The 24,267-nt window shown below is 50.1% G+C and overlaps 2 protein-coding genes across 5 annotated transcripts; one reads left to right on the top strand and one right to left on the bottom strand.

The window, feature by feature from the left end:
• The first annotated feature begins 1,624 nt into the window (after positions 1–1,624).
• SNX21 (sorting nexin family member 21) lies at positions 1,625–9,905 on the top strand. Of its 3 annotated transcripts, none has more exons than XM_055303425.1 (4): positions 1,625–3,807; positions 4,119–4,386; positions 4,804–4,961; positions 5,384–5,462. In XM_055303425.1, the coding sequence occupies exons 1-4, from the start codon at positions 3,517–3,519 to the stop codon at positions 5,399–5,401; spliced, it is 735 nt and encodes a 244-aa protein (XP_055159400.1). In that variant the 5' UTR covers positions 1,625–3,516; the 3' UTR covers positions 5,402–5,462. The 3 variants fall into 3 exon arrangements, with proteins under 3 accessions (XP_055159400.1, XP_055159406.1, XP_055159393.1); XM_055303431.1 differs by lacking the exon at positions 5,384–5,462 and adding an exon at positions 8,862–9,028 and having other exon boundaries at positions 1,628–3,807; positions 4,804–4,954; XM_055303418.1 differs by lacking the exon at positions 5,384–5,462 and adding an exon at positions 8,862–9,905 and having other exon boundaries at positions 1,755–3,807.
• ACOT8 (acyl-CoA thioesterase 8) lies at positions 6,967–24,101 on the bottom strand. 2 transcript variants are annotated; one of them, XM_055303446.1, is made up of 6 exons: positions 23,900–24,101; positions 22,478–22,614; positions 14,309–14,534; positions 12,229–12,386; positions 11,519–11,713; positions 6,967–7,037 (listed from the first exon to the last, which is right to left on the bottom strand). In XM_055303446.1, the coding sequence occupies exons 1-6, from the start codon at positions 24,019–24,021 to the stop codon at positions 6,967–6,969; spliced, it is 909 nt and encodes a 302-aa protein (XP_055159421.1). In that variant the 5' UTR covers positions 24,022–24,101. The 2 variants fall into 2 exon arrangements, with proteins under 2 accessions (XP_055159421.1, XP_055159413.1); XM_055303438.1 differs by lacking the exon at positions 6,967–7,037 and adding an exon at positions 9,902–10,136.
• Positions 24,102–24,267: the final 166 nt, after the last annotated feature.

Here is a 24,267-nt window from a genome sequence, read left to right as displayed (position 1 = left end):
GGGAGAAGAACCCGCCCTGCTCCACTGCTTTAGGGAGCCCCTGCTCAAGAAACACGCTTGCTCCAAGATGGGTGAGGATAATCAGAATCCAGAAAAGTGAAGCAGCATGGCAGACAGGAAAGAGCACGAGCCTTGAAGTCTTAAACCCAAGACCCATACTTTCTTTGCAAGCTGTGTACTCTTAGGCAGGTGACATGCCACTCTGAGCTTCAGTTTCTGAGCTTCAGTGTCCTTCTCTGTGACGTGGAGATGGGGACAGACGTGACCCCCCCTCACAGAGAGACCAATGGGAAATGAGGCCCAGGTGTAAGTCGCCGAGCTTGTGCCTGCTCCATACGGTTGGTGCTTGGCAAGTGGAATGTCCTGTCTGAACCATGCTAGAGGGCAACCTCTAGGTTCACACTCCATGCTAAGCATTTTAACCATGTGATCTCACCTAGTCCTCATCTCATAGGGGAGAAGCTATTATTATTCCCTTTTTACTGGGGAGCTTTGTTAAATCACAAAGGTCTATAGTCATGTCAATGATTCTTATTATTCCTGAAGGGAAGTTGGGACAGCCAGAAGGGGACCTGTCCAAAGGAGAAATCTACAGATCCAGGAGATGGGTATGCATTTGGAAGAGAAATAAACATTGAGGGATGCCTGGGTGGCCCAGCAGCTGAGTGTCTGCCTTTGGCTCAGGGCATGATCCCAGTCTAAAGATGGAGTCCCACATTGGGCTCCCCACAGGGAGCCTACTTCTCTCTCTGCCTATGTCTCTGCCTCTCTCTCTCTGTATCTCTCTGAATAAATAAATACAATCTTTTAATTAATAAATAAACATTGAAAGCAGATCTTTCGAGTTAACCTGCTCCAGGGAAACGGTGTTTGCGATTCACTTTTTTTGAGGGAGAAGGGGACTGGGGGCAGGTTCTCTAGGTGGGTAAAGGGGCAGCAGGCCCTTTCCTAGAGCTCGGTGAAGAAGTCTGGAGCAGCTTGGCCGGCCATCTGGAGAGTGAAGGGATGGGCAGAGCAAGTCTAGTCCACAGTGAGCCCAACACCCAGGGTCTAGGCTCCAACAGGTAGCCGAGGCTGTGGACAGCAGCTAAGTCAACAGAAAGAGCACTAAGGCAACTGAGCGCAGAGCCCAGGGCCAGCGAAAGGAGGCTGGATTCCAAGGAAAGGCAGATAGACAGTGGCAGCTGGGCTGCCATCTTCCTCTATTTATAGACATTCCCAAGAAAAGCTCAGTGGAGCCAGGCCGGGCTACATAAGGCCTCCCCCTGCCAGGCAGAGGGCCAAGGGGCAGCGACATCAGGGGAGTCCAGTTTGGATGTGAGCCCTGGAACCACAATGATTTCTTTGAAGCAGAGTTTGGAACCCTCCACAACCATTTGTTCATTAATTTGTTCTTGCATTTATTCAGAGAACTAGATAAGGTCCAGATTTATCTATTCCCTTTAACCTCCCAATCTCAATCCCCTTTCCTCCCCATCTTGCATGCTGCTCTGGTCTGGTCAAACTAAAATAGAGCTCCAAACGCCACCCTTTAGAGCCTCCAGGTCTTTGTACATACTGTTTGTTTTCTGCCAGTAACCCCCATTTTCTCTTCACCTCCCTACATCCCTGTCATCTTTCTCAACTTGAACATCACTTCCTCGTGGTGCCTGGCTAGCTCAGTCGGTAGAGCATGCAACTCTTGATCTTATATTTAAACTCTTATATATATACTTATATAAACTCTTGTCATGAGTTTATATATAGAGATAGATATAAAATATATATATTTAAAAGGGCACCTGGCTGGCTCAGTCAGTGGAGCATGGGACCCTTGATCTCCAGGTCATAAGTTCGAGCCCCACGTTGGGTGTAGAGCTTACTTGAAAAAGAAAAATACAAATCAAAAATAACATCACTTCTTTCGGGATCCCTCCTCCCCTACACAGGCCAAAGGAGTCCAAGGCAGTCTTCAATCATAGCCCTGAGCATGCCACATGACATGACCTGTTCTGAGTTCCATGGACCAAAGATTGTTAGTTGTTCATCACTGCATTCCCCGGTACCCAGCACTTGGCACTTAGCAAGCACTCAATAAAGATCATGTTCTTTTATATGAATAACTGAACTGAGTGGCATCTGGTTATGAGGAGGAACTTCCTAACCATCATGGTTGGATAATAACAGGAATGGGAAGCACTGGGAGATAATGAGTTTCCTGTTACTGAATGTGTGCAACCAGGAACTTAATGATCATCGCTAGGGGCAGTTTTAGGGAGATATTATACAGAACCCAGGATAATGGAGAGAATATAAGACATCAGGAGAACTAGTTCTCGTCCTGTTTGTATGACCCAAGGCAGGTCCCTTCCTCTCACTGAGCTGCAAACTTCCCATGTGTAAAACAGAAGTACCAGACCAGATTTCTGACAACCCATGGTTTTGTCTTTTATACCCAGACTTGTGAGACATATGCCAAAATACAAGTTAATATTCTTGTTTGCTGTTCAGTAAATGAGTGAGTGTTGAATAAACTAAGGAATGAAGTGTGTCTTTTTTGCCCCAATGTCCTGCGCTAAGTGGGACAATGAAATTGTCAATTGAAAATTAGCTAGAGCCTTGAAATTACATGGGACTTGGCCATAAATCCCAGCTCCCCTATTTCCTTGCTCCGGATTTTGGGAAAGTCAATTTGCCTCTTCATCCTGAAAAAGGACCATGGTTATCCAATAGTAGCTCCCTCCCCAAGATGTGTGAGATGTCACCCTATGTAAAGTGCCTAGAAGAGGGTGTAGGACGCAGTCAAACCTCAAAAACTGAGAGCCCTGCCTCTTCTGCACATAGTGGAGCAGGGAGTGTGTTGTGTTTTCCATTCAAAGCTACTTTCCCCCACCTGTCTCTCCTGTGCCATTCAAAAAGGGTAGTAGGAAGGATTGTCAGAGAGATTTTATTTGTTCAGTTGTATAACAAACAATATCTGCCCTGCTAGGGACTGATCACGAGGCCTTTTGACAGGAAGTGACAATTAATTCTTTCTGACCTACTCCTGCCCTCCCGATAAAAGGTAAAACACAGCCCTTCAGGGAAGTTGCTGAGATTACCAGGCCTTCTGTATCGGAAAAGAACAGAATGAGGAACTCATAGCTGCAAGTCCCCACACTCAGAAACCTCTGGCGAGCTGTGTGACTCTGGGCAAATAACTCTGCCTTTCTGGATCTCACTTCCCCGTTTATTACTTCCTATGTGTGAGGCTCAGATGAGATTTGCAGAACCTGTGAACACTGTAGAAACAATAATCGCTACGTGACTGATGGATATGTCAGCCCCAGGTCTGCGCCAGGCACTGGATCAGGGTCCTTCCAAGAACTAATTACAAAATTAGTACTAGTTTGAAATGTTCCTGTTTCACACAGGAGAAAACCTAGGTTCGAAGTCAGACTCCAACTCGGATAGCACGTCTTCCCTCGGCCTCAATTTTTTTCACCGGAGTGATGGGCCTCCCGCTGTCGCCTGACTTTGGAAAGTTGGGAGTGCTGGATGGATGGAGACTGTGGGATAGACTGGGGCCCGCCGGGGCAGGCCGGGTCTTCGGGATGGGTGGGAGGATTCAGAGGCTGGGAGCCCCTGCGGATTGGGTACGATCCCGCAGGAGGGCTGGGGTTCGCCCAGGCCTACCCAGGATTCCCAAGTCCCTCCCGGAGCGGAGGGCCCGGGATTCCCGGGAGGCTCCGGGGAGCGGGCGGGGCCGGGGGCGGGGCGGGGCGGCGGCAGGAAGCGGCCGGAGCGGCGCTGGGAGCGGCCTGGGCCCGGCGAAGCCCGCCGGCCTCGGTAAGCTGCCGGGGCTGCAGCCCGGCCCCCGGGGTACCGTGCGCCCCTGAGCGCAGGAGGGAGAGACGCGCGAGCGGGCGAAAGAGACGAGGGGAGCCTCCCGGCCTCTCCCGGGAAGAGCGCGGCCCTAAGTCTGCGCGGGGAGTGGGGGGGCGGCGACGCCCGCGGCCCGCGGGACCCCCAACGGGCTGGGGCGGGGCCTCCGCGGCGCCCCTCCCCCCGCCGCCTGGGCCCCGCCCCTCCTCCGCGCGCGGGGCCCCGGGTCTCCCTCCGGCCCCCGCCCAGGACCCAGCGTGGCGCGCTCCCCCCAGGGTGCCATGGCCTCGCGGCTCCTGCACCGGCTGCGGCACGCCCTGGCCGGCGACAACCCGGGGGAGGCGGCGGCCGGCCCGGAGGCCGAGCAGTTCCCAGAGAGCTCGGAGCTGGAGGACGACGACGCCGAGGGCCTGTCCTCCCGCCTCAGCGGCACCCTCAGCTTCACCAGCGCCGAGGACGAAGAGGACGAGGACGACGAGGACGACGGGGAGGTTGGCCCCGACCCCCTGCCCTCCGGGGACGGGGCATCGGGAGAAGATGCAGGCGAGTTCCCGAAGACAGAGGCGGGAACCCTGGGGCTCCATTAGGCCTCCACCCTAGCCCTGGTCCCCAGCCACCTCTTGGCTGTGTGACCTTGAGAGAGTCACAACACCTCTCTGAGCCAAGTTTTCCCTCGTGTCAAATGGGGTAAATCACTCCCACCTCGAGGTTGCTGCGGGCACTAAACGTACAGGGTCTGGGATACAAATCGTAATAATGTGCTTGCCATGTTTTGGCGGATGGGGGTATTTAGAGCCCACTATCTGCCAGGCATGGTTTTGGCACCTGGCCCCTCTCTGGCCCTCAGTTTCCATTTATGTCAAATGGAAACTGTTGGGAGGATGAGGGTGGGCATCATACACAGTTTATGTTTAACTTAGCCCCAGGCCCACTGATGTGACTGGTCGTGTGCTCATGCAGAACGGAGCCCCCCACCTGATGGGCAGCGGGGCAGTCAGCCCCTGGCAAGGCAGTTGCAGGATTTCTGGAAGAAGTCCCGGAACACCTTGGTGCCCCAGCGGCTGCTCTTCGAGGTGACCAGCGCCAACGTGGTCAAGGACCCACCCTCCAAGTACGTGGTGAGTGAGGGCCCAGGAACTCCTGGGCTGTGAGTCTAAGTCTGGCTAAGAGAAAGGGAGGAAAGACTCCCAACTTCCTGCAGCTGTGGGGGGCTGTGGGGCGTGGCTATATAGTTATAAATGGTCATCTCATTTTAGAAATGGGGAAACTGAGGCCAGAAAGGGGATGTAACTTGGTCAAGTCCTTAGGCAAATGACTTTAGCTTTCTGAGGGATTATGGACCTGCCCCCATCCTGGTTTTGAGACTAAGAGAACTGGTGTGTGTGCCCCACCCCCACCCCAGATTTTGCAAACCCTAGCAAAATACAAGATATACAGAAAAGAATATTATGAGGGTCAGACCTGAGACCCAAGTTGCATTGGTTAGTGGCTAAAACGGGTTTTAGATCCAGACCTTGATTCAAACTCTACTTTTTCCCAGCTGTTTGACCTGGGGTGAGATGTGTAACCTTGGTGAAGCCTCTTTCCTCATTTCAGCGGTGAGGATAAAGCAGAGAATTGTTGCAGAAATTAAATGAGACAGAGATGCCCGGGTGGCTCAGCAGTTTAGCACTGCCTTCGGCTCAGGGCATGATCCTGAGTGCCAGGATCAAGTCCCACATCGGGCTCCCAGCATGGAGCCTGCTTCTCTCTCTACCTGTGTCTCTGCCTCTCTCTGTGTCTCTCATGAATGAATAAATAAAATCCTTAAAAAAAAAAAAAAATGAGATAGTGCAGAGAGAGTCCTTAGCACTGTGCCTGGCGTTATGAAGTGCTTGATAAAATGGTAGCTCCATTATTCTGACTTAACTTTGGCTTGAAAATGTCTGGCATCTAGGACCTGTTGTGGCCTCCTTACAGCCCAGGTGAATCAGTCCCCAGGCACCCACAGTGTATACAGTAATCTTGTTCTGACGGCTAGATTTAGGTGGGGTTGGGATGAAGAGCAGTGTGGGGGAGGGCCTTGGAGTCTAGTTTTCCTTGCCATGGAAGGGAGAAGCTGGCATGGGAGAATGAGGTCTGCCAGTCCTGAAACCCAGCCTGACCTGGCCAGCACTGGCAGACTCAGACTTCCTTCATCTTCACCACCCTCCTCCATTTCTGACTCAGCAGGAAAGGGGCCTGGAGCCCTGTCCCACATCTGGGCCTCTCCATTCCTTTCTGCTGCTGTTAGTAAACGAGGGCCACGCCCATGGGGTGACTGCTCCAATTTGAGCAGGGATTGACTCTGATGATCTAGTCTTAAGTGGCAAGAGTCCCAGCCAGGCGTCATGCACAGGAAAGGGACCCTGAGGAGCAGCCGAGCAGCAGGGAAGTATGGGGTGAATCTGGGAAGAGAATGACAAGATAGAGCAGGAGAGCCAGATATGCCCTGGCCCATGTCTGGGGAGACAAGTCCCCTCCTCTGTCCAATGGGACCCTAAATTCCCGATTTAACTTTTCCTGGGGGTTGAAAGCCCAGGCTGTGGAATTAAGCAGGCCTGGGTTTGAATCCCAGCTGGACTATTTCCCTGCTGTGACTTAGAGGACATCTTTGAGCCCTTTGTCCCTCGTGGAGCCCACTTCCTCTGCTGTCAAACAGAGGCAGGGACTCCTTACTTGCTGTGCTTCATAGTAAAGTGCCCAGCACAGCACATCATGGCACAGGGCAGGTGCTCAGTTAATGGAGCTACTGTTATTATTTTCTATCTTGGCAGAACATTACAAAGGTCAGATGATAATGGATATAAAATGTTTCCTTTCTGCCCAAAACTTAAAAATAAAAGTAAAAGCTACATGAATATAAGGGGTCATTTTAGACAATGCTTCCTGAAGTATATTTTGCAGGAAACTGGTTTCCTGGAATGTTAATAACTGTTTCTTAAAAAAAAAAAAAAAATGAAGCCACTATGTTTTGGGAATGCAGAATTGAATGAGGGTAAAATAAATTTCTTAAAAGATTAAACTTTTTAATCCTTGATTTTTTTTAAGATTTTATTTATTTATTCATGAGACACACAGAGAGGGAGAGAAGCAGAGACACAGTCAGAGGGAGTAGCAGGCTCCATGCAAGGATCCCGATGCGTGACTCGATTCCGGGACTCCAGGATCACACCCTGGGCCGAAGGCAGGCATTAAACTGCTGAGCCATCCAGGGATCCCCAACCCTTGATATTAATGTACTTTGAGAGAAGCAAAGAATAGACCAGAGGTGGCTAGAATATTGGTGGTTTCAAAGAACAAATTTGAGAGAGAGAAGTCTGGGTTTGATGTTAGCATGCCTTCACCATATCATGCCTCACTAACCTTCCTTTTTAAACCTGGTGGGTCAACATTATTACAGAGTAATCTATACTCCAGTGCTCAGACCTCGGGGAAGCTTCATGGTCATCTTGATCAGCGTTTCTCAAACATCAGTCATTTCAGTGCCACCTTCATGATTCCTGTCCTAGCTAAATACTACTTGTATCATCCCTTGCTTACCACTTTTCTTTAAGTCCATCTATTTTTTTTCATAAGTTTAAAAGACTTTAAAGCACTACTGTGTGTGGAAAGCCTTGCTTGCCAGAAAAAGAACCATAAAAATTAATTGATTAAATCCAATAAAAGCAGTGAAAATGAAAACTCATTAAAACCCTGCATGAATGCTGTTGCCTGAAGGCCCAGACCTGAGATTTGTTTCCTAGCTCTTTTTTTTTTTTTTAAGATTTTATGTATTTATTCATGAGAGGCAGAGAGAGAGAGAAAGAGAGAGGCAGAGACACAGGCAGAAGGAGAAGCAGGCTCCATGCAGGGAGCCCAACGTGGGACTTGATTCCAGGTCTCCAGGATCAGGCCCTGGGCTGAAGGCGGCGCTACACTGCTGAGCCACCTGGGTTGCCCCTGTTTTCTAGCTCTTTTCTGAAAGTGGAGATGAGAAGTGTTGGAGAAGTGCATTTTAAAAACCAAACTGAGGGCAGCCCCGGTGGCGCAGCGGTTTAGCGCCGCCTGCAGCCCAGGGCGTGATCCTGGAGACCCGGATCGAGTCCCACGTCAGGCTCCCTGCATGGAGCCTGCTTCTCCCTCTGCCTGTGTCTCTGCCCCTCTCTCTCTCTCTCTCTCTCTCTCTCTCTCTCTGAATAAATAAATAAAATCTTAAAAAAAAAAAAAAAAAAACCAAACTGAGAGCTTCTCAGCCTGTAGTCAGGATCCAAAGAGAATTAGGGGGGAGTCACCTCCTGTCTCTGATTCAGTATTACTCCAGCACATACCACCTAAAATCTCAGGACCAACATCTACTAATATTTTCTAAGTATCCCTCATGTGAGTGGACACTGATCTAGGCCAATGTTTCATTCACTAGAGAGGAAAGGAGACCCAAGGGGGTACTGCTTTGCAGATGACACACCAAGAGGGAATAGCTGACCAGGGGTTAGGACCTGAGCCCAGGCCCCGATGTCCTCTTCACAATGATAGCTACTGGGGCTATCTGAAGACCTCTCCTCTGGTCTGGTTTGGAATAACCTGGCTCTGGATGTGGGGGCTCTGTGTCCAGAGTGGAACAAAGTCCCAAGCTGGTCTTGAAGGCTGGTTCAGAGGCCCAGGAGATCAGCCTGGGTTTCAGCTCACAACTGGTTTACCAGAGGGGCTGTCAGAAGAGCGAACTACCCGATCAGAAGGGAGTGCTCCCTGGAAGGGGCAAAAAAGGCTGGCAGCTCCAGGCACTGAAGCTCATCTCTGTCTTTCTCTCCCTGTGCTGCCTTGGGCGTGGGTCATTTCAGACGAGCCTCAGGTAAGATGAAGCTGGGCTACCTGGCTGCTGTCCCTGCAGCTCCCACCCTCCCGGGCCCAGTCTCTGGAGCAAAGGGAAGAAGTGGGTGAACACAGTTTGAGGTGTGGGTGTGGGGAGGGAAGGGGCGCATAGACAACTCACACCTGTCCTGACCCCACCCTCCCCACAGCTCTACACCCTCGCCGTGATGGGTCCAGGGCCACCTAGTCGCCAGCCGGCCCAGATCTCTCGCCGCTACTCGGACTTTGAGCGGTTGCACCGAAACCTGCAGCGACAGTTCCGGGGCCCCATGGCTGCCATCTCATTCCCCCGGAAGCGCCTGCGCCGGAACTTTACCGCAGAGACCATTGCCCGCCGCAGCCGGGCCTTCGAGCAGTTTCTGAGCCACCTGCAGGCAGTGCCTGAGCTGCGCCAGGCCCCAGACCTGCAGGACTTCTTTGTGCTGCCTGAGCTGCGGCGGGCACAAAGCCTCACCTGCACCGGCCTCTATCACGAGGCTCTCGCACTCTGGGCCAACGCCTGGCAGCTGCAAACCCAGCTGGGCACCCCCTTGGGCCCTGACCGCCCTCTGCTGACCCTGGCTGGGCTGGCCGTGTGCCACCAGGAGCTGGAGAACCCTGGGGAGGCCCGGGCGTGCTGCGAGAGAGCCTTGCAACTGCTGGGGGACAAGAACCCCCACCCTCTGTTGGCACCCTTTCTGGAGGCCCATGTGCGGCTCTCCTGGCGCCTTGGCCTGGACAAGCGCCAATCTGAGGCCCGGCTCCAGGCCCTGCAGGAGGCGGGCCTGACCCCCACACCACCCCCCAGTCTCAAAGAATTGCTCATCAAGGAAGTACTGGACTGACCTTGCCTAGACTTCAGGCAACTGCGAGGAGAGGCACTGCCCAAGGACAGGGGGCTGGCGGGCAGTGAGGATGGCAGCTGGGAAGCTGGGGGTGGGGTGCTGGGAACCCCTAGAAGTCCTATGGAGAATCTATAGTAGACCAAGGAAACTTGTTCTTTCTGTTGAGCTGGACTCAGGACAAGCTTCAGCTGGGGTTGCCCTGGGATGGTGCAGGGAGGAAGTCTGCTGCAGCTCATGAACACCTGGGGACTAGGCCCCAGGGTAGGTCAGTGTTCCCTCTTCCTTGGCCAGAGGGCCAGGGATTCTGCCTCCAGAGTCCTGGAGTAGGGCTGCGGTCTGGCCCGGGGGAATTAAAGGCCGGCAGCTCCAGTGGTACTAGTCTCTTTATTGGGTTTGCGGACAGAAGGCCCAGCCCTCGACTGTAGGAAGTTGGGGGGAGAGGGGCAATCCTTGAAGCCCTAGGCTGAGCTGGTCCCTCTGGCTACAGCTTGCTCTTTGAGGCCCAGGGCTTCACTCGGATCACACCCTCCTGGGCACAGGACACAGCCAGGACGCCATCCCGACGCCACAGCCGCCCTTGGACCAGCCCCCGGGAGCCACCTGTGGGTGAGGAGAAGGGTGAGAAGGGCCTTCTCTCTCCTTCACAGCACAGCCAACATGCTCCTTGAAAAGTGTCCAGCCCATCTGGCTGCCCCATACAAGGGCACACCAAGTATTGTGGCTTCTCCCAACTCTAAGTGGCCCTTTATGAGCCTAGTATGGATTGTCCCTGGGGGTAACTCCTGTGGGAACCTCACTTGACAGTTTAAAAGCACTTTCACATATCCACTGGCTTCCTCAAAAAGCTCACAGGGGGAAGAATTCTGAGGGCAGTCTGGGGTCAGAAGCTTGGCTAAATAGATCCACCCCACCCTGGCCACTTGTGGTAGGAAACCTGGCAGTTCCCTAATAAATCAAACTGGGGCCTCCAGGGTGGTAATTCACCAAAAATACCCCTATCTTCACCCCTACCAGGAAAAAGGGGGTTGGGGAGGGCCTGGGGCCATCACATCTGGCCTCCCTCCCTCCCCGCCTAGAGGCTCCCTTGCTAGCCTTGGGCCTGAGTAGAAGCCACTGGTCCCCCTGATGCAGAGTAGAGCTTAGTTCTCCTAGTAGCCAAGTGAAGCAGGCCTCAGCCCATTTTCCAGATGAAGACACTGAACTCCACAGAGCCTCAGGTACTCAGCCATGAGGAGCTGGCCAAACCCGACTCTGTGTCCTAACTCCCAAGTTTGCTGATCCTGTGTGGTGACGCTATTGGTGCTGGAGAGTTCCCCTTCCCTTGAGGACAGAATCCCTTTCGTTCTGTTCCTGTTTTACAGAGCAAGGCCTTTTTTCATTTGAAATGTACTTCCCAGGAGAGGAGCCCAGGGCTCTGAGACTAGGTGGTGATGAACTAGTCTGGGCTTCTCTGTGCACTAACAAGCAGCCAAGTGGCGGAACCCTTAGAGACTACGGAGGACCCTGACCCCCACCCAGGGTGGTTAATCAGCACTATTGCTCAGGGACCTGCTTAAAAATAGTTTCCTGGATTTCATCCAAGACCTGCTGAGTCAGAATCTTGGAGGTGAAATCTGAGAATCTATTTTGAAAAAGCTCCCCCAACTGGCAATCTGATGTGCCACCAGGTTCAGATACCACAGCTCTAGGGGTATCTAGAATAAATAAAAACAAATAGGGGCCCCTATTTGTTTAGATGGAGAAACAAGCTAAGAGAAAAGCTGGGACTTTCCCAGGATCACACAGAGAATCTGAAGTGCTTCTGGGACCAGAACTGGGTCTCTCATCCTCCCTGCATATTAGAGAAATGAAGCTGACCCCTTTCAAGCCTCACACTGTTTTGAAGACAAGAATGCCAGAGCCTAGGGGGGCAGGATCGGAGAAAGCAGGCTTCCTGCCCTCCCCCCACCTCAATCCCTTGTCCCATGTGGCCCCGTACTCACCAGCCCAGGGGCTCTCACACTCATAGAGCATCCAGTGGTCAGCTCGGAAGGGAGTGTGGAACCACATGGAGTGGTCCAAAGAGACCATGAAGTGCACCTTGTACTGCCACTGGTGAGGCAGCAGCGCTGTGCCCAGGAAGGCGTAGTCCGAGATGTAGGCAGCCACGCAGCAGTGCATCTTCATGTCGCCCTCCCCTGCAACATATGCCTGCCCCATCAGCCCCGCACTCCTGGGCTTTATAGCTCAGGACCTGCAGAGAGGCGGGCCTAGAGGGGCTGCCATGCACAGATGTGTAGACTGCATAAGGGCACCTGGCCCCAGGTATATGAGCCAGGTAACAAAGGAGGTAGAGAGGGGCAGAGGGCAGGGGTAGGTGAGGACTGAATTCCAGTCTTCCCTCCCTAAGTCTCCCACACTCCGCCCCCTAAGGGGTGTCCTCCAGCTTGCACAGAGCTACCATAAGGTTAGCAGGGGTCCTGGAGAATCTCGGCAAAGGGCCTTGCTTCCCCAGAAAGGGCCTACATTAAGGTTAATATAGTCACCTCCCCTTTATCCTCACATAAGTGGCCAAGAGAAGCCAACTTCCCCATCACACCAACAAGGAAACAGGCCCAGAGAGGGGAAGTAACATGCTCAATGCCACAAAGAGCATATGAGGTCCAGGCCTAGTCCCTGAAGTGTTTTATTCTAGTCCTTGGGGTCCTCTTACCAATGTAGCCCCGGGCTCGCACCCAGAACATCTGCTTAGGCTCCATGCTCTGCAGCTGGCTCAGGGTAGGCGGGTTTACTGGCTTGATCTCAATGGGCACCTCCTTGGCAGCAATTCGGTTCAGTCCTACTCGGTACTTCTCTTGGAGGTTGGGGTCCCTGAAAGTAAAGGGGAAAGGGAGACCCTCTCTGAGCTGCTTCTGTGGCTCCTTCCTTCCTCCATGGGGGCTCCTGACTTTTCCCCACAGCTCCCCTTCCATCCAACAGGCAGAAGAGCATAGTGTCTGAATCCTTTCTATGCCGCGTATGAGCCCTGTGAACTTAAGTTTGTAACCTCCCTGAACCTATCTTCCCATCTGCAGAATGTAGGTAATGACAGCAACCTATCTAACACTGCAGGGTGGCAAGGTGGACCCCGTAAGAGGCACTGCCCTAAGCATTTCACATGTTGTGACTACCTCGTCATAACAACCCTGTGAGACAATGCCACCATCATCATCCCCATCTGATAATTGAACTGAACTAAGCACTGGGGAGTCCAAGGAGCTTGCTCAGGAAGTGGAGAAAGCAGGATGTGGACCCAAGTGGTCTGGTTCCATGGTTCAAGCTTTTACCCACTTCGCTATTCACAACTTTCAGGAAGCAGGCTGCACAACTTGGAGCCTCGGACTGGCCTACCTAATCCTCAGCAATTGGAAAGACCGTGTTCCCGGGGGGAGAAGCCCATCTCCAGGGAAGCCCCTCCACCCAGTAGCAACCACTCCAAGTGCTCTTCACCAGGGTTTCCATTTTCACCCCCACCCTCTAGGGCACTGTCCTGCAGACCTTACGTGACGATGGCATGTTCTGTACCTGCACTGTCCACTCTGCTAGCTGCAAGCCACATGTGGCTACTGAGTGCTTGAAGTGTGGCTAGTGTGACCGACAGAATTGTTGATTCTATTGAATGTTACTTTAATATAGCCACATGTGGCTAGTGGCTTCCTTGGATAGCACAGCTCTCTATTTAGGGACCTTTAAGAATGATGTCCTCCTTTCATCTCAGCAAACATTTTTAGCTCTGACAGCAGACCAGGCTCTGTGCTTATTCCTCTCTAATGGTAGTGGTGTAACTACAATTCACTGAGCTGTCACAAAGTGATTTATTGTCTTTTACCTCACTTAATCCTCATAGCAGCTTTATGAGGTAGGAATTACAATTAGCACCCTTTTATAACCGTGAACAGAGGCTCAGAGTGGGAAAGCAAGTTGCTCAACCTCACACAGCCAGCAGAAAGAGTCTAGATTTGAACCCAGGCCTTTACCAAATGATCAAACCCACATCTATCCCATCAATACTCTGCTGCCTCCCCAGCATGCAGCACAGGACAGGGGAGCTCTCCTTATGATACAGCTGTGAGGTAGCCAGGACAAACATAGCCAGTCCCAATTTTTAGACAAAGAACCAGGTCTCTGACAGGCTGGGAAGTTGGGCAAAGTCACACAGCAGCAGGTGAGTACTAACAGAGGCACAGACCTAGCCAGAACCCATGTGTCGTCCTGTGTCAGGACCCAGAACTCTTTTCACTGCCCCAGCATTTTTCCAACTTTATTAGCTGTGATCCAAGAAAGGAATATGTTTCACCAGGTATACTGAAAATATTTAACACACACTAAAGAAAAGGTAGCAGGGACTGTCACTCTCTGCCAGGTATTACCTCCTAGGCTGCTGGACCATGAGTGATTCCCAAAGGAAGAGAGGGATCACTCAAGGCCTGGAGAGGTATGTACCATGTGATTAGAGAAGTATTTCAAAATTTTAACAACCAGGAAAGCTGCGATAGTACCCGAACTGGCTGAATCATACACTCTGCCTTTATAGCCTTACCTGACACACTTGCCTGTGCCCCATACTTACACCAGAGAGACACCCAACGGAAACTCAAGTTTTACAGAAGGGGTCTTACCCTTAAGGCACACAATACGCTCCAGTATCTGTGTTTTGTTTTGTTTTTTTAATACCATTCAAGACCCACTAAAGGATTCTATGACCTACTCACAGATGACAACTGCAGTTATCCCAGAGCCTCGGGGTCTCTTACCTTAAATACTGGTCGATGAGGGCCTCATGGTCAAGCAGCTGTTCGGGCGGGGGCACGTTGGGCATGGAAAACTGGTGCCGCGCAGGGCTGGGCTGAGTCTGGTGGAAGGAGGCCTGGCAGATGAAGATGGGCTTGCCGTGCTGCACAGCCTTCACAGAGCGCACTGAGAAGCTCGTCCCTGTTCGCGTCCGCTCCACCTGGTACAGCACCGGCACTTTTGGGTCCCCTGTGGGGAACACAAGTGACACAGTGAGTCCTAGGAAGCCACCAGAGGAGCAGTCATCATCACCATGGCAGGACAGTCACCTCTGCTACTCATATTCTGTTCCTTTTTGGCCCAGTAGTCCCTAACTGAGGCCTGCTAGGGCCCGGGGACTAGGGGTACAACAAGTACCAGCACCTGTCACTGGGCACTACAGCACAAGTGGAGCTCCTCTCTCTCAACAGCACAGAACACAGGGACATTGCCATGTTCCCTGCATTTGCATACTGTCCCTGCCGCTCACTGGCTGTGTGGCCTTGGAAAAAGAAATCTCTGAGCGCTTTACCCATCTGTAAGATAGGGATCATCAGTGCTTGTACTTCTCAGTATTTTAAGTAGAATTAAATCAGTCGTAGTTGCAAAGCATTTAAAATAGTGTCCAGCACACAATAAGTGCTCTATGTGTTTGTTAAAGAAAATAAGTCATCCCAGCTTTTGTCTTGCTTCCATCTGTGACTGGGGGATCTTGTCATGAGTCCAGAACTATTCTTTAGATCAGAGGTCAGCAACTCTGGCCTGCTACCTTCTTCTTCTTCTTCTTCTTCTTTTTTTTTTTTTGGAACAAGCAAAAGCTATTTCTTCAGAGTTTAGTATAGCAAGGGAGTCAGTTACCATCACTTATGTCTAGCAGAAACTCAAAGGCAGGCAAAGGAGTGGGAAAGCATTATTGAGAAAAAAAAGATTCACAGTATACCACAACTGGAGGTTGTTGGCATGAGGAATCTGTAGGGAAGCTAATTAGAAGCAGGGCATCCTATATAATTGGAGAGGTACGCATATTTGGCTTTCTCTGGTTGGTTCTAAGTTGGAAGTGGGGACAAGAATTAGAGAAGCTATCAGCTTTTATTTTTTAAAGATTTTTTTTTTTATTTTTAATTTTTATTTATGATAGTCACACAGGGAGAGAGAGAGAGAGGCAGAGACATAGGCAGAGGGAGAAGCAGGCTCCATGCACCGGGAGCCTGACGTGGGATTCGATCCCGGCTCTCCAGGATCGCGCCCTGGGCCAAAGGCAGGCGCCAAACCGCTGCGCCACCCAGGGATCCCCAGCTATCAGCTTTTAATCAAGTCTTTGGTGTTTGGGGCTGATTATTACAGGGGCTATGTTCTGGCTTCCCAGACTGGTTGCTAGGGATGGTGGCCTGACTTCCTACAAGTCTGACATGTAGACAGTGGGTTGGCTTCCTGTGCTGTTTGCTGCCAACTATGGATGAGTTCTATCTTTTTTTAAAGATTTATTTAGGGGCACCTGGTAGCTCAGTCAGTTAAGCAATTGCTTTTGGCTCAGGTCATGGTCCCAGACTCCTGGGACCCTGTTCAGTGGGGAGTCCACTTCTCCCTCTCCCTCTGCCTGCCACTCCCCCTGCTTGTGCTCTCTTATGCTCTCTAATAAATAAAATCTTTTTTTAAAAAAAAGCTTTATTGGGCAGCCCGGGTGGCTCAGCAGTTTAGCACCACCTTCAGTCCAGGTCGTGATCCTAGAGACCCAGGATGGAGTCCCATGTCAGGCTTCCTGCATGGAGCCTGCTTCTCCCTCTGCCTGCGTCTCTGCCTCTCTCTCTCTCCGTCTCTCATGAATAAGTAAATAAAATCTTTAAAAAATAATAATAAAATAAAATAAATAAAAAAGATTTATTGGGCAGCCCAGGTGGCTCAGCAGTTTAGCGCCACCTTCAGCCCAGGGCGTGATCCTGGAGACCTGGGATGGAGTCCCATGTCCGGCTCCCTGCATGGAGCCGGCTTCTCCCTCTGCCTGTGTCTCTGTCTCTCTCTCCCTCTCTCCCTCTCTGTGTCTCTCTCATGAATGAATAAATAAAATCTTTTTAAAAAATAAAAAATAAAAATAAATAAAAAAGATTTATTTATTTATTGGTGGAGGGAGAAAATCTTCAAGCAGACTCCACGCTGAGCACAGAGCCCAACGTGGGGCTCAATATCATGATCTCACGACCCATGATATCATGACCTGAGCCAAAACAGAGTCGGACGCTCAAACAACTGAGCCGACTGAGCCTCCCAGGCACCCCAGAATTCTCTTTTTATATATGGCCTAGCCATCATTTGTCTCTTCATTCTCTCAGGAAAAACCATTGTCAGTCACTTTGTCCTAGATGCGAACAGCAGTCACTTGGCCCTTCTCTCTTGGGTGTTTGCAACCCCAGTGTAGTATGGAAGTCACTGGCTCTGCATTGAGGCCTATTAGTTAGTCCTCAACAAACTGGTCTGGAGGGTTTTGGGGAAGAGAGAGTCTCCTTGGTGTCCCTGAAGTCCTTCAGTGTCTCTCTGATTCGGGCCGATGTTGGAGAACTCTGACACCTTGGCAGTGAGACATCTTGGGGATGATTTTCAATATTCAGACAAAGAAGCAGATCTCCAGAGGTGTTGCTTCCTCCACCATCATCCAAATGAGGAGCCCACCAGGCACTAGAGGCTCATTCAACAGCAATATACATCACCATCTGAAGCTGGTTGGTTTGCTCAGCAGCCTGCTGGCTGGCAGTGCCAAAGGGGCATTTTTATCAGAATGGCTGTTCTTCAAGGTTGAAGGCCTTTAGGAAGGGCTTCCCAAAAGTCTAGGTCCTAGAAATAGCTACATGTGCAGTCTGATTTCAGGAGCTGAAAAGGAACCCTCCTTTCCCTACCAGCAAACTTAAAAAAGGAGAAGAAAAAAAAAAAAGGGCTCTAATCCAATCCTTAGGCTGTAGCTAAAACATAGTACTTCCAGTTACTAGTGATTTACTTTTCAGTGTGAATGAATTCCAGACCTATTCTTGGCCACTGTTATTGGAACAGAGTAGATAGGCCCTGGAATATATTGAAGGAAGGGGACAAATGGTTGTGGAGTGACTGCTGGGTACCAGGTGGCATTAAAAACTAGAGCAGGTTGGGGTGCCTGGTGGCTCTGTCAGTTAAGCATCTAGCTGGATTTCAGCTCAGATCACGATCTTAAGGTTGTGATAGAGACCCCTTCTCCCACTGCACTGAGCTCCATACTCAGCAGCAAGCCTGCTTAGAATTCCCCTCTGGGGGGCAGCCCGGGTGGCTCAGCGGTTTAGGGCCACCTTCAGCCCAGGGCGTGATCCTGGAGTTCCGGGACCAAGTCCCACGTCAGGCTCCCAGCATGGAGCCTGCTTCTCCCTCTGCCTGTGTCTCTGCCTCTTTCTCTTTCTCTCTCTCTCTGTCTCTCATGAATAAATAAATAAAATCTTAAAAAAAAAAAGAATTCCCCTCTGCATACCCCACCAACAGTCACTCCCTAAAATAAATAAATCTTAAAAAAAAAAAAAAAGACACTAAGGCAAGTTTTCTCTAGTGGGTATCACAATAGCTATGCAAAGTAAGTTTTATCTCCATTGAACAGATGAGGAAACTGATGCTATTAATAACATTTTCCTGACTACACATAAGCCCATTTACATATTGTCTGTTGTTGCCTTTGCCCTAAAAAATCTGAAATTTTTTTTTCAAGAAGGCTCCATGCCGGTATTATGCTGAGTGAAATAAGTCAATTGGAGAAGGACAAACATTATATGGTCTCATTCATTTGGGGAATATAAAAAATAATGAAAGGGAATAAAGGGGAAAGGAGAAAAAATAAGTGGAAAATATCAGAAAGGGAGACAGAACATGAAAGACTCCTAACTCTGGGAAACGAACTAGGGGTGGTGGAAGGGGAGGTGGGCGGGAGGTGGGGGTGACTGGGTGGTGGGCACTGAGGTGGGCACCTGACGGGATGAGCACTGGGTGTTATTCTGTATGTTGACAAACTGAACACCGATAAAAATAAATTCATTAAAAAAAAAAAAGAAGGGTCCATGCCCAACATGGGGCTTGAACTCATGACCCTGAGATCAAGTGTCACATGCTCCACGGACTGAGCCAGCTAGGTGCTCCAACACATTAAATATTTTTTTTAATGATTTTTGTCCTCCTAATTGGGCTGTTGTTGTTTTTTTTTTTTTTAATTTTTATTTATTTATGATAGTCACACACAGAGAGAGAGAGAGGCAGAGACACAGGCAGAGGGAGAAGCAGGCTCCATGCACCGGGAGCCCGACGTGGGACTCGATCCCGGGTCTCCAGGATCGCACCCTGGGCCAAAGGGAGGCACCAAACCGCTGCGCCACCCAGGGATCCCCATTAAATATTTTTTTATCTGGCCCTTTACAGAATAATGTTTGATGATTCAACTCTAGATTTGCCAACCTCTAAACCTATGCCAAGTCCGATGACTCCTGTACTACATTTTTCTGTCTTTAGAGAAATACCTTAAAAAAAATTGAACTATCATTTAATCCAGGATTTTTTTTTTAAGATTTTATTTATTTATTCATGAGAGAGACAGAGAGAGAGGGGCAGAGACACAGGAGGAGGAAGAAGCAGGCTCCATGCTGGGAGCCTGATGTGGGACTCGATCCCGTGACTCCAGGATCACGCCCTGGGCTGAAGGAAGGCGTTAAACCGCTGAGACACCCAGGGATCCCCCCTTATCCAGGATTTTTAAAAAAAGAATTGATATATGATAAATAGCCAAGGATAACAACCCCTACCCCAGCATCAAGCTGTCTTGCAACCTTTCAAGAAGCAGGTAAGGACACAAATGATTGGTGATTATTCTGAAATAGTAGCGTGGGCATGTCTCATTTCATGCTGCTCCTGGATGGAGACTTTCCAAGGAAAAAGATCCTTCCCCCAGAACCTGGTAGCTCTCCCCTGGTTTGAAATTAATTATCTCCCAAGACTGAAAGAGAATAGCAAAGGGGGGAGGACAGAGTATGGAGCTTGAAGAAATACACACTCAGGTTTAAATCCTGGCTCTGCCTCCCTGAACACTGTGGGAGCTGGTTACATAACCTCTTCTGGTCCCTATTTCCTTAGAGGTGGAATGGTGGCAGGCAGGCATGCCCACCCCTCATGTTTACTTAGAAGGACCAAACAAGGGACACCTGGGTGGCTCAGTGGTTGAGCAGACTTCTGCCTGAATGTGTTCCTGGGGTCCCAGGGTTCTGGGATTGAGTTTCACATTGGGCTCCCCGCAGGGAGCCTACTTCTCCCTCTGTCTATGTTTCTGCCTCTTTGTGTGCCTCTCATGAATAAATAAATAAAATCTTTAAAAAAAAAAAAAAGGAGCAAACAAGATAAGGTACATAGCTATTCTCTTTATCATGCAAATTTTACTTATTCCTATAAGCTCCTCATCAAAAAATAGTTCTCATTTATGGAAAACCAGCAATAGTCCAGGGCCTGCACTAGATACTTTACCTGAGAAGACCCAGAATTCTTTCAGAAACAAAAGAAAGAAGCCCATTCAGAGGGATCAGGTAATGCCCCCATTGCCACAAAACAAAACAAAACAAAACTATCTCACTGGGCTAAAGGATTACTGTATCAAAGGCCTAGCCCTTTTGGAGCTTACAATTAAACTGAAGAAGAGTCCATCTGCTCCCAGCTAGCATAAAGGTAAGAATGGGGCTGACCCCACAGTAAGTATTCAAATACTTTACAGAAATGATTGTCAGGGGGGCGCCTGGGTGGCTCAGCGGTTGAGCGTCTGCCTTTGGCTCAGAGCCTGATCCCCGATTCCCAGGATCGAGTCCCGCATTGGGCTTCCTGCATGGAGCCTGCTTCTCCTCCCTCTGCCTGTGTCTCTGCCTCTCTCATGAATAAATAAATACAATCTTTAAAAAAGAAAGAAAGAAAGAAAGAAAGAAAGAAAGAAAGAAAGAAAGAAAGAAAGAAAGAAAGAAAGAAAGAAAGAAAGAAGAAAGAAAGAAAGAAAGAAAGAAAGAAAGAAAGAAAGAAAGAAATGATTGTCAGGGAGTGACAGGCAACACCAGGATAGTGGGTAGTAGCATGGGTATGCAGTATGAATAAAAGGGTACACTATTATAACTACACTTGTAAAATGAAGGGGAAAACCTCGCTATTGTTTTCTTTTTTTTGTTTGTTTTTGTTTTTGTTTTTTTTATTGTTTTCTTAATATAAATCGCATATTGTAAAATTCCATAGATTCTTCTCAGCTGATGGGACTGTGCAGAAGAATTGGAAGCATCTGCCTTAGGAGTGAGGAGAAGGGAGGTAAAGTGAGATTTTTATGTTTCTCAAAAGAAAGCATGGGTTTTAAAGGATTGCTCTCTCGTTCCTTTATTTGATTCCAGAGCTACAAGCAGCTGTATGGATCTGGGGCTAGGCTCCTCTCCTTCTCCATTCTGCAGGTGGGATGAACCAACCAAGCCTGGAAGAGATGGGGGATGGAGGTAGGGGTGGTAACTACTCAAGATGGCTTGGTGAGTTAGTGGCAAAGCTGAAACCAGACCCAAGGTTTCTTGATTTGCACACTGGTGCTCTCTTCTCCAAGCCAAGCTGCCTACTGCTGAACTCCTAGCACAGGTGACAGCATCTCTCTGAGGATCCAGTACAGTGCTTGGCACCAAAAGGTGTGTGAAGAATGAACAAAAAACCTGCAGGGAGTAGTTAAGCAACAGAGTCTTCTGTCATTCCATGCCAGATAACAAGTCATGTGGAAAACAAAAGCAAAAGAAAAAATTAATTTCCTTACTACTTACAACCCATTGACAAGTCCTTGAAACAGGTAGAGTGATCCTCCTCTAGAGACTCAGCTGCCTCCAGGTTAGTACTTTGCTAAGGGCAAGAGGCAATCTTAGCTTAACATTACCCTGACTCTGCAGGATCCTGGAAGTCTTCTTTAGACATGTAGAAATTCCTTTGGAAACTTCCTTTATCTCTACCATATTGGCATGCTGCATGTTGGCAATCACCCAAGCATATGGCCCACCAATAGACATCTGAAGGGTCTCATGACTCAGGCTTTTTAAGACAGGAATAAATGACCTTTTCCTAACAATAGCTAGCCCCCTCAAGGTCCTGGAAACCTGACTTCTAAAATACCTTGGAGACTTGTGCTGTCCCTAATTCCCACACAACTTGAAATTATATAGTCATTTGTCACAATCCCAGTACAGCCTTTTCTGCCCAGAAGTCCTGTTCTCGTGCTCTAGTAAGACCACTTTCTTAGGGAAGCCTGGGTGGCTCAATTAGTTAAGCATCCGACTCTTGATTTTGGCTCAGATCATGATCTCAGGATGCTCAGCAGGAAGTCTGCTTGAGATTCTCCCTCTCCCTCCTGCTCTCCTCCCCCCACTCTTTCTTTCTAAAAATAAATAAATCTTTAAAAACAAACAGACAGGGACACCTGGGTGGCTCAGTGGTTGAGCATCTGCCTTTGGCTCAGGTTGTGATCCCGGGGTCCTGGGATCTAGTCCCACATCAGATTCCCCGCAAGGGGCCTGCTTCTCCCTCTGCCTATGTCTCTGCCTCTCTCTCTCTGTCTGTGTCTCATGAATGAATAAAAATCTTTTTTAAGAAATAATAAAAATAAAAACAAACAAAATCATCTTTTGGGATCCCTGAGTGGCGCAGCGGTTTGGCGCCTGCCTTTGGCCCAGGGCGCGATCCTGGAGACCCGGGATCGAATCCCATATCGGGCTCCCGGTGCATGGAGCTTGCTTTTCCCTCTGCCTGTGTCTCTGCCTCTCTCTCTCTCTCTCTGTGACTATCATAAATAAATAAATTTAAAAAAAAAAATCATCTTTTTACACCAAACACATCTCAAGAATTCTTTCTTGATCATTTGCTCTGCCGCCAACATTTCCTCACCAACATTTCTTCAACAAGCACTCAGTGATCTCATCAGTGTGAAGTCCAACACTCCTCTGGGCCCCAGACCTTGCTCCTCTCTAGGTTCCCCTGAGGGGAATCAACTGTCTCACTCTCCCCTCCCCCACCGCCCTTCCTCCCTCTTCCAGCCCATCAGCCCCCCAAGTGCAGGAACAAGTGGCTGCTGGGCCCTCAGGGTTGGGCTTGGGTATAAAGAGGGTATAGTTTACCTGTCCGTACAAAGTAACAGTGCAGAGAGTGCACATGGACGTCTTCACTCACAGACTTGGCTGCAGCCACCAGGGCCTGGCCCACAATCTGACCCCCAAACAGCCGCTGGGTTGTGGGTACCCAGTAATGTCTTCCTCTGTGGAGAGAGGGGAAAGCAGGAAATACTTGGGCCAAATCCTGCAACCATCCTATAGGGCAAGACCTCTCAACCTTATTGACGTCTGGGATCCTTCTGAAATCTGGTGAAAGCCATGGACCCTTCTCCCAGGCAAATACCCTTATTCTGCATACAGCATACATGTAACTTTAGTGCCTTCAAGACTGCCCAACCCTTCTGTGGGCTTCAGTTAAAGATAAGGAACCAGCTCTCTTCTTTTACCCAAAGAGAACAGGGATCAGAGAGGGAAAGTGACTTGAGTGAGGTCAGTCAACTTAAACATTGCCAGTCCTGAGCAGTGTCTGCGTCTTCTGCCCCCAAGTCCAGTGTTTCTTTCACTGGCGATTCCAGGATAAAGCAGAAGCCTCTCAAGGCCATAAGGGGACCAAGATGATCCCCAAGAGCTGAGGGCAGACTGCGTTCAGGCCTGCCACTTGGGCCTCTCAACTTTAGCCCAGTTCTTCCAAGAACTACAAAGGGTCCTAGAACTCAAAGGGTCCTCAGGCTTTAAGGCTAACCCTCTAGCGCACAGATGAGGAAATGAGGCCCTGGAACTCCAGCTTCCTACCACTGAGGCCAGCTCAGCTCCAACCTAGGTTAGCATTTAAAAAAAATATAATGCATTCCAAGTAGCCCCTCCAGGAAGTCATTTGTAATTCATTAAGTAGGGGGAAGTGAAACTAACATTTAAGATTGCCTCTGAAAAGCCAGTAGGAACCCCGAGGGCCAAAACTATTAAATCCCTAGCTGCAGAAAAGCATTTAGTGGTATCTGGAAGGAAACTGGCTCAGATCTCAGGGCAATGAGGTACTAGATCCAAGTGGTGGAAGGTGCGAGGTACGTAAAAGGAAAGAACAGTGAATATGCAAGAAGCTGCTTCTAAATTTTCAACCGGATCAGCGGCGTGCATTTAAGTGACCACCCCTTCTGGGCTGGCCCCTAGGCACAGGACTCCTCCAGGGAGCCTGCTGAGAAGGCCAGCTCAAGCCACCACTTCATCTGCCCGGATGGCTAGGGCCTCCTAGTGGCGGGGCTGAGCAGACCTGGCGCGCACTGGAGGAAGCTAGGGCAGCGAGGCCAGCCAGGTCTGTCAGGGACCAGTTCTCTCCCAGTCGCGGCAGAGCCTGCATCCTGCACAGAGCCCATCCCCGTCCGGGGGGCTATGAGCAGGAGGCAACGCGGTGGCGGCAGTCGAGGTCGGAAGTCTCCGTCCCAATGTGGGGGGTGGCGGGGGGAGGGGTGCGAGCCAGATGCAGCCGGCTACCTGAACAGATCCACGTCTAGCGGCTCGAGGTTGAGCACGCTGGTAACCAGGACGCTGCGGAGGTCCCCGGAGGGATCGCCGCCGCCCTGCTGCTCATCCTCGGGAGCCTGCCGGGACGACATGGGGTTCACGTGCAGCCGGCCAGAACACAGCGCTGAGCGGACACGAGGAATCCCGCACTGAACACCGACCTTCTTCCGGCAGCTTGCTCCAGTAACAGGAAATCGCCTCAAGGCCCTCCCGCCCAAGAAAGAGGGGTCCAGGTTATGATTGGTCGGCGCTCCTGTCAGTCTTCGCGAGAGGCGGGCTATCTTTCTCTAGCGATTGGAGAAAATGAGTGCCAGTCTGGGAATACCGTGTGTGATTGG

The sequence above is a fragment of the Nyctereutes procyonoides genome, unplaced genomic scaffold, assembly GCF_905146905.1.
Source record: "Nyctereutes procyonoides isolate TBG_1078 unplaced genomic scaffold, NYPRO_anot_genome, whole genome shotgun sequence".
Taxonomy (NCBI): domain Eukaryota; kingdom Metazoa; phylum Chordata; class Mammalia; order Carnivora; family Canidae; genus Nyctereutes; species Nyctereutes procyonoides.
This window is presented reverse-complemented; position numbering and strand designations above follow the sequence as displayed.

Excerpts from the sequence above, each read along its gene's own strand:
- ACOT8 (XM_055303438.1), bottom strand. The coding sequence starts at position 24,021 with ATGTCGTCCCGGCAGGCTCCCGAGGATGAGCAGCAGGGCGGCGGCGAT. Across the intron at positions 12,387-14,308 it reads CTCATCGACCAGTATTTAAG|GGACCCCAACCTCCAAGAGA; the intron begins GTAAGAGACCCC and ends CTTTACTTTCAG. Across the intron at positions 11,714-12,228 it reads GCGAGCCCGGGGCTACATTG|GGGAGGGCGACATGAAGATG; the intron begins GTAAGAGGACCC and ends CATATGTTGCAG.
- SNX21 (XM_055303418.1), top strand. The coding sequence starts at position 3,517 with ATGGATGGAGACTGTGGGATAGACTGGGGCCCGCCGGGGCAGGCCGGG. Across the intron at positions 3,808-4,118 it reads GGCGAAGCCCGCCGGCCTCG|GGTGCCATGGCCTCGCGGCT; the intron begins GTAAGCTGCCGG and ends CGCTCCCCCCAG. Across the intron at positions 4,387-4,803 it reads GGCATCGGGAGAAGATGCAG|AACGGAGCCCCCCACCTGAT; the intron begins GCGAGTTCCCGA and ends GTGCTCATGCAG.